Source organism: Phragmites australis, chromosome 4, assembly GCF_958298935.1.
Source record: "Phragmites australis chromosome 4, lpPhrAust1.1, whole genome shotgun sequence".
Taxonomy (NCBI): Eukaryota; Viridiplantae; Streptophyta; class Magnoliopsida; order Poales; family Poaceae; genus Phragmites; species Phragmites australis.
In genome coordinates, this window is record NC_084924.1 from 16049857 (window position 1) to 16058998 (window position 9142).

The window sequence follows — 9142 nt, forward strand, 5'->3', positions numbered from 1 at the left end:
ATGGCTTCGCCCGGGTTCGAACCGGAGACCTTCAGTGTGTTAGACTGACGTGATAACCAACTACACCACGAAACCATCATGTCAAAATGGAGCAAATTTTACAACTTAACACCTAATCAATGTTTAATCCACTAGTGTTGGTCTAATATGAGAATCATCTAAATACCTCGTAGTGTTTCTAATCTCTAGCTCCACAAATTTTTGGAGCTAATAATATGCAGCTCCAAGAATTACTTAACTAGTTAGGTTGTATATTGTCATAATAACCACTTGTTTTCACGTGTGATTCATCCTTTTGCCATCTCATACAGTCAGCGATGACTCAAGTTCACCTCCGAGCAAAAACTAGAAAATGAATGTGGCAATGCTACACGGCCTTCGTGTGCAGAAGAGGTATGATAACTGGAACATGAATACAGAATTGGCGCTTGTGTAGAACCTCCCTTGCATAGACGCGTTGCAGCAAGCAACTGGAAGACAGCGGTCATGTCATCAAAGATGAAGCCCACCCGGCGGCAGATCCATGGGGTGGGGGCTGGAGGCTCAAGCCCCCTATCCTCTGGGCGCACTTAGGGAGCCCCCGAAGCACCCTTTCAATTTTTTAGCATGAATAAGGAAGAAGAAGAAGAGTAGTGGAGGAGGAGAAAGAAGAGGGAAAAAAAAAGAGGGGAAGAGGAAAAAGAAGAAAGAGAGAGCTCCTTAGTTTTTGGTTTTGGATCCATCCCTGAGCCCATAGTGTCGGATATCTGTCAGTCGTTGTACAACTGATAGTTCAGCTTGGTGTAAAGCGTGTCTTGACTCTTGAGATAGCCCTCCAAAGAGCACCGGTGCACGACGGATCCAAAGAGCACAAGGTAGCAAGTTCTCATGTGGTGCCCGTCGTCGATGGCGTGGTTGCCTGTGGTTCCGCTCATGTCCATGCTGCTGCCGAGCAGCGTCCAAGTTGCAGGTGGCCTCAAAGATATCTTCATTAACCGAACAACGAAAACCATGTCTTTGAGACGTTACTGAACACAGAAAGAAAAGAAAACATAGCGGAGTCTATTGTTTCTAGCTTTAGGAGATTTAGGAAATGCGCAAGCATTATTTCACTAGGATCGTTAATCAATTATTTATCAAAGCATCCTCTGTTTCTAGCTTTCTATATTGCCAGCAAACAGCAGCTAAACCTATCACTGCTATTTATTTATTTTTCCATTTGGTAAGAATATCTTATCCCAAATATGGAACTGCTGAATGGAATGATCTGGTAGATTTGGAAATCTGAACTGGACTTGCTTTAAGAAAAAGAAGTAGAATATCCATTCTATCATCTTTTAAGCAAATGCTGCTCCAACAGCTAAATCTCCGCGGTCTAGTTTGGAACACATGAACCCCATAGAAATTGAAGTGTTTTCTGTTAAAGTTCTGCAAAATCCATGTGTTCCAATAGACTCTGAATCTTCTTATCTACCTCCCAGTCAAATATTCCTAATTTGAGTTGAAGGATTCAAATTGAGCTGTTCGAATCAAATTGGACGCTGCCTGGTACCCTCTTCATGCGGATGCTCAAGATCTCATTTAAGGAGGCCAGAATTACTCAATGCTTGCAGGTTCAGGAGCGCTCGTGCATCTACGTAATCAATCTAAGGAAATTGCAAAAACCCACATATAACTTTAGAGGTTTGTCAACAAAAACCTACAACATCTTTTTCTTAGTCTCCCACTCACAACTATTCTACGATATCAAATACCTCATATGACCGCTCCATATGGTGCCTATGTGACTTATTAGGGTTTCTAGGGTGGCTCATTAATATCTATCATCGCTTTTGACATCTCAAGGACCATTTAAATTGACCTAGTATTTTATTATTTAGGCTTTCTATTCACATACTTTTGAATATTCATCATATTTACTCATGCACAAGCGGAGTGACGGATCCAATTTAATAGTTTAGGAGACTGAAATTCAGTCTATTCAGAAGTTACACAAGCACCGGTATGAAATATCATACGGTCAAACAATGCTACGAGACATTTGACATAAAATGTTGGCAGTTTTTTTACAAACCCTAATTACAGGTTAGTTTTTGTAATTTCCCCATCAATCTATCGTCACGGCACTTAACAACAACCCAAGTCTAACCCAGGTGGCTGGGGAAATAGGCCTGCTCTTTTGTAAATCAAAGAACAAGCTTGCCAGATGCAGCTCGGGTTTCTGGATCAACCCAGAGGACAACCATGGAACATAAGCTCTAGCTGAAGGAACTGCACATGTCTTCGATCACTGGTGTATCACGTATTCACGGCTCCTATTTAGTCGCACGTTGGAGGCTCACTGCCTGAATGAGTAGGAATTTTGTAAAATCAACTGCTTATGGATGAATTGTCAGCCCCTTTCGGGGCTTTTAACCTTCAAAAACAACTATAGCAGTCCATTAAAACCACAGGGTTCCAAAGCAAGCAGTGGACGGAACTCGACCGCAACCAAAAGATAGATGTTTATATCAACTGAAAGTGTGCATTTGAGCTTGCCCACATATCAGCAGCTCCTTTAATCATACTTCTCATGTAAACCCTTTTCTCTCATTGATTTGTGGTTGACATCTATGCACGATGCAGTAGATTCCTTTCATAATGCACACGGTACAAACTACACTATCAACAATGAAGACAGCACAAACTAACAATTTGTGCACCAATGTGTAACCACATGAAACTACGCTGTCGTTCCCCTCAACTACCTGATCACACGGTAATGTCTAACAGAGCTCATATACATACAAAAGAATCGATAGATTCAAAATAAACCTTTCGACCTTCATGATCTCCTTTGCAGGATGTTAGAAACACTGGGTGTATCTTTGTTTTTCAAGGACAACCAAGCAACCAATCATTGGGTAGCACTGTACTGCGTGGTATTCACACCTTCTGATATAGAACACACAACAATGATGTATTAAGTGACCATAACACGTTACTTTTTCCCAGCTGTGACTCCAACTACAACGTTGCTCACCTGTGTCACGTGAATAAACATAGTTAATCAAACAAAGGTTCGACCAGCATTGGAGAAGATAAAGTTCAGTAGATTGAGGTAACAAGAGCTTACCAGTTTTCCCTTTTCATCGACTGTCATAGGGTTCTCAACAACAACAGTTACATTCTGGGGTTGAGATTTAGGCTGCAAGATAAAAACAAAAGGGTGATATATCACTCTATATTTCAATAACGATTTGTACGACAATAGATTTCATTGATGTGGACATACAGCAGAAGTAGACGAGGCACTATATGAAGATCCATTTGATGTAGGCCTTGCAGATGGCATGGGTGTCACAGTATTTGTCTGAGATTCAGAACAAACGTTACTCAAAATCAGTAAATGCTGACAATAATATGTTAATTGCACTTGCATCGTAAGTTGGTGCAGATTGAGAGTTAACGTACTCCAGTAGTTGTGATATAATTACATATGGCACATTTTACTGAAGGTGCTCCATATGGATACATCAAAGTCGTCTGGCACTGACCGCAGTTCACATGAGCTATAGTATTCACTGCACAAAAGTGAAATTGTGATACCCACACAAATGGACATGCAGCACTAACCTCCATGCCCAACTAAATTGAGCAGCGATTATGCCTAGCTTATCAGACTAAAATGAAATCAGAACAAACTCAAATGAAGTTATCAGCAAGAGATTGCCATGTGAAAATACCACCATTCGACTTAGTGCAGTACCATATTCATATGCAACTATCATGTTTTAGGGAAACTACAGTGATCAAACATAATATCTCTGTGTTAACCTTTTTCCGCAAAGTGAGGATGAAAGCTAAAAGGTAGAATAGTAGAAAGCTCAAAACAAGAATCAGGATATAGTAGTACCTGGTCTGACAAGATTGACTGTATTACAACATGAACATCTCACAGTGTCTGCATTGCGAGTATACATCAGCAAAGTTCGACAACCACCACATATAAGCTGAGCCATTTCCAGTCCTGCATTAGAAATTTAAATAACCTCTATAAGCACATTAAATTGATGTACCAAGCACTAAGAACAAATTATAAACCTTGTAATGGTAAATTGGTAAGACCTCGAGAAATGTTCCATGCAAAAGGGTAAAAGGAACTATATTGCAATCAGCGAAGGTAATACTAAGTGAAATTACAATATTTGCCTCATTTCAAAAAACAAGATATGACCGTAGAGCAGACAATAATCTGCAAGCAGAGAGTCAACAAAAGGAGACTGAAGGGGAGGTTACACCATTTGTAACTTGTGAAAAAGATAAGGCTTTTCACTACAGCTGCAAGGGATGAGCTACTAATTTTCTAAATGTGTAAGCTGCGGTTTTTTAATTGCCACCTTATACCAAACGCAGGGTGAGAAAATAGGGATAAAAAAATGTTGATAACAGCAAGGATGGTTGATACTAGGAAAAAATTAAGAACATAAACAAGGCTAGAAGAAGATTTTTTTGGCAGCGGGGTGGTACTAGGAAAAAAAAAATACCATTTGGTTCAATGGACCAAAATCTGTAGATCCAAGAAAAAAGGAGGTCTAGAAATTAAGGACCTTTGGAAAATGAATATTGCCCTCCTTTGTAAATGGTGGTGGAGACTTGAAAAGGGGGAAGGTATGTGGCAAAGCATTATCCAAAAGAAAAGTCTTCGAAATACCTATATTGCTTCTGTTAAACATAAGTTTAATGATTCTCCTTGATGGTCTAATTTGCTCAACGCCAAATCTATCTATCTTCAAGGTCAGAGGATTATAGTGGAGAATGGAAAATTTGCTCGATTTTGGGAAGATTCGTGGATTTCTCCCAAACCTCTTGCCTTTCAGTTTCCTGTTCTGTATGAGATTTGCTATTTGCTAATAAAGGAATCTTAGTTTGTTCTGGTTATGACATGAATTGGACTATGTCCTTTCGTAGATGGTTACATGTCCAGCTCCAGGGACAGTGGATTTTAATCCAAAGTTGGGTGCTTGATATCTAACTAAATGATTCTGATGATGAGGTTATTTGGACTCATGATGAAAAAGGTCTTTTTACAGTTAAATCTCTATACAATTGGTTTGTGCGAGATTCGCCTAATCATTCTTTTGTTCGTATTTGGAAAGCTAAGGTTCCTCTTAAGATCAAAATATTCCTGTGGCTTTTGGAGCAAAATGCTCTGCTGACTAAAGAAAATACGCTCAGAAGAAATTGGATAGGGGATGGTACTTGTTATTTTTGTACTCAGAGTGAAACTTGCCAGCATCTGTTCTTTTTTATGCCCCATTGCTAAAGTTATCTGGGGCATTGTGGCTATATGTATTGGTGCTGCTACCATTCCAAATTCTATGCAGCAGATTACGTGTGGATTGGCACTCATTTACCCCGTACGCAGATCCGTCTGCTGCCAGTTGTCCTCGCCGTCCCCGCGCTCCCTGGGCCTGCTCCGTCTGCCCTCCACCGCCCCTGCGCCCCTGGGCCTGCTCCGTCTGCCCTCCACCGCCCGTTCGCCCTGGTTTGTCGCTGCTCTCTCCTCTCTACTTCTCTCTGCTGATCTGCTCTGTTAGTCTGCTAGTAGCTGCAGTAGGCCAGTAACTGTTAGCCTGTTAGTCCTCACAGTACAATACTACTCGTGTTCATGCGCCCTCTCAATCTGCAAACTTGTGCTACTCGTGTTGCCGCTGAGCGAAATTAGAGGTTTAATTAACTGCGTGGTGATGCTTTGTCATTTATCATTTAGTAATATAGTCGCCAACTTGCGTGGTTAAGCCATTGATACTGAGTAGTGCTGTATTGTCTTTGCTTGTTGGATGGATACTGTGACCTGATATGTTTGATGCTAAATGGACTATTCACAAATTTGCATCATGAGATAAGCTTTTGGTATCAGTTGGTATTGTGATTTTGTATGCTTGAAGTAGTCATATCGAGTTTGTTTGGTTTTTGTTTGAAGTACTGCATAAGTGGAACAGCCTTATTGTGTGTAAAATTGGTCAGAATCATCTAGCGTATTGTGATGTTTCAGTATTCCATACTTTATGTTCCTGTGGTTCTACCTGTTGCCTGAATAACCAGCCTATATGTGGCCACTCTATAGTTCCTAGACTATAACTGTTGAGCTACATTTACATTCGCCACGTGTGTATGGCGTCACCACGCCACGCACCATGTCGCTGTAAAGTTGTGAAGGTGGTGGGTCACCGCGCCTCGCCACGCCGCCGTAACAACCATGGTGTCAAGCTAGTCGCTGGTCCATTGTATCCTTAAACTTTTGTAGTATCTTGTTTCCAGGTTAATCTCAAACTTGGTTGTAACAAGAACTTGATTATGTTATCTTATAATGGAAAAAGGGGTATCCCCGTATTCCAAAAAAAAAAAAGCAAGGATGGTTGGTGCAAAAAGTGAGCCAACTAGTATTTTCTGGTAAGCATATCGGACCTCATGTTTAGGGGATTGAATTGGGGGAAATTAACAGAAAAGGGTAGCACAGATGTGGCAGGTGGAACACTATGGATGACACATGTTGTTAGGAATCACAGAGGCCCAGAAGGCAGAAAGCATAATTTAGTCAGAACCTCCAAGGGTGCATAAGAGGCGCAATTTTGGGTTCCTGTTTGTGCTTCGATGCAGGGAACATAGAATCTGAACAGAATACTTGCAACTCGATGACCACATAAAAAATAATAAACTAATAACCCAATGAGTTGTATCAGCATCAGTCAGTCACCTAGAAACACTGGGCATGTATGCAGTACCCACATGTGTGTCATACAGAGCCAACAGATATGAGAGAATTGTCAGTACTCTAACTTGTAAACTAAAAGAAAACTGTTTAATCCATTTCTTAGTAAGCTTCAAACTACTCTGTTTTTCATCCAGGAGGCCATGGCAACAGTTAACAGAGCGCAACTTAATCAATCAGCATGAATCACACTGGAATACTGAAGATCCAGATACGAGAAGCATATAGTAAAACTAGGTATGGTTAAGCTCGAACTGAAAAAACAACCGATTTTTCTGACCAAACTGAACATCGCATATCCAGAAAGGATTAAGTTAACTGTGATAAGTAATTTTTGCCTAGCCCGTTTTCATACGTATTGGTAAACAGCTTCTCACAACATTTACTGCATACACGGCGGAGATCTATACCTACTATTGAAGCGTTATTATGCTACAATGTGAAAGTTAAACTTTAGGCTCCCTTGCACCACTTTTTCGTTCTGCCAGACCAAGATCGATTGCACATGTTCAGTTCAGAGGCGATGATTGCCAACTCCCAGAACAGGAAAGAACCGAAAGGAAATCATGCGTCCAGCGCGTACCTGGTGGTGGCACGGTGGTGATGGCCTGGCACACCGCGCAGCAGACACTGGGCGCCCCTCGCGGGTAGAGTAGAACGGTCCGGCAACCATGGCACACGATCTGGTTCTGCATACCTACAATCAACGAAGAGAACAAGAGGGGAGCACACGGAATGAGCCTCCGGTTCCAACCGAAAGCAAAATCGACAACGCAATCCGATCATCGGACGATTCGAGCCACGCCCCCCGGGACCCCCGCACTGAATTAGATTGGGGCGACGGCGAGATCGATCGATAAACAAACCAAGGCGTACCCACCCAACACTACCCTACCATTAACCTAGGAACCAAACGCTCGCTGGCTAGCCCGCATGGATCCGAGCTCGACTGAGACCCCGCCAAGCGTGAGAGGGATGTGGTGGAGGACGAGACCACTCACCGGCGTGGGGCGAGACCGCCCGCCCGTCTCTGCCTCCGGTGGCTCCGGGATGAGGTCGACGAGGGAGGCGAGCCCGCACGGAAGGAGCGCGTCGTCGCTTCTCTCTTCTCCACCGGCGAAGCGCGGGGGAGTAGATTTCGGATTGGATTTGTTTGGGAGGAGACGGGCGAGAGGCGGTGGCGCCGTGCGTTTCAGGGCAGCGGAAGTGACGGAAATTTGTCGCAGGTTTTATTACGCGCCGACGCGGCGTTGTGCACGCGGACGCCTTTTTCTTCTCCTTTTCCTCCGGCGGCGGGCCGGGGTCGCTAGATTTAGCAAAAAAACCACGCGCCCGTTTAATTCTTCAGCTACCTGTGCCTTATATTTTCTTTTTTCCCGACCCAATTTTCCATTATTGATTCCGCGGGACATAGAGCCTGTTTATTTCAACCGTGACTTTTAAAAAATTAATTCTGAATTGTGAATTTTAAAAAACTGATTCTCATGAAGAAAATATATAATATATATACAAATATATTATCAGTCTCAAACCATCATCACTCAAATTCAAAAAACACATCAGACCAACTTTTAGATTCTAGTTATAAAACTAACTTTTGATTCTTATAATTGCTTTTTAGAATCAACTTGTTTATTTCATATTTAGATTGTATAGTAGAATCCAAAATCAAAAACTAAAATAAATCAGATCTTAAAACCTTCCTTTTGTATCCTCATGCTATGTGTAGCGTGTGTGTCTAAGAGGAAGAGCAAAGTACACATATCTACAGTACCTTATTGTGGAAGTATATGATTTATCTCTCCTTCTCTTAATCATAAGTTTACCAACATTTATCAACATCCAGGAGTAGAAAGAAAGACAAGAGACTGCCATAAACCGTTCTTCTGGCTATCGAGCATGATTAGAGCTGGGATTTTGGGCCGGCCCGAGCCCAGCACGGCCCGGTGAAGCTTAAGCTCGACCCGACCCGAGCACTGATGGGCCGGGCTGACCTGGCCTGATTTATGGGCCGGGCCGGGCCTTGATATGGGGCCCAATGGGCTGTCTGGCCCGGTAAAAAATGGGTTCGCGCCCTCACACGCGGTGGAGTGTGGTGGTACTGGACCCGTACCAGTCCGGCCCGATAAGGCCCATCGTGCATTCGGGCTGGGTCTGAGCCTAGCTGAAGGAGGATTGGGCCAGCCCAGCCCGACCCGAATAGTTTATCGGGCCATTCTAGCACGGCCCGAAAAAGCCCAAAGCCCGAAGAGGTCGGGTCGGGCCGGCCCGACCCGGCCCAAGTCCCACCTCTAAGCATGAAGACCTACTGTTAGAGATGTCAATCACAAGGCTTAAAAGAAGATTTATCGAGAAAAAAAGAAAATACACCCTAGTTCCTATCTAACTCAATGCATTAGCAGCACTGCC

At 42.8% G+C, this 9142-nt stretch overlaps 1 protein-coding gene and 1 non-coding gene across 2 annotated transcripts; both read right to left on the reverse strand.

Annotated features, from left to right (window-relative positions):
* Position 1: 1 nt before the first annotated feature.
* Positions 2-75, reverse strand: TRNAV-AAC (transfer RNA valine (anticodon AAC)). The gene has a single exon. It is a non-coding gene; the product is annotated as a tRNA-Val (tRNA).
* A 2384-nt stretch (positions 76-2459) lies between these two features.
* Positions 2460-7991, reverse strand: LOC133915814 (protein LOL3-like). Its single transcript, XM_062359144.1, has 7 exons — positions 7735-7991; positions 7317-7430; positions 3875-3988; positions 3433-3542; positions 3254-3331; positions 3095-3166; positions 2460-3001 (listed from the first exon to the last, which is right to left on the reverse strand). Exons 2-7 carry the CDS (start codon positions 7426-7428, stop codon positions 2960-2962), a joined length of 528 nt encoding a protein of 175 aa, XP_062215128.1. The 5' UTR covers positions 7429-7430; positions 7735-7991; the 3' UTR covers positions 2460-2959.
* Positions 7992-9142: the final 1151 nt, after the last annotated feature.

Coding starts and splice junctions, on each gene's coding strand:
- LOC133915814 (XM_062359144.1), bottom strand. CDS start 7,428: ATGCAGAACCAGATCGTGTGCCATGGTTGCCGGACCGTTCTACTCTAC. Junction 3,989..7,316: donor CACCACCGTGCCACCACCAG/GTACGCGCTGGA, acceptor TTTCTAATGCAG/GACTGGAAATGGCTCAGCTT. Junction 3,002..3,094: donor TCGATGAAAAGGGAAAACTG/GTAAGCTCTTGT, acceptor CACGTGACACAG/GTGAGCAACGTTGTAGTTGG.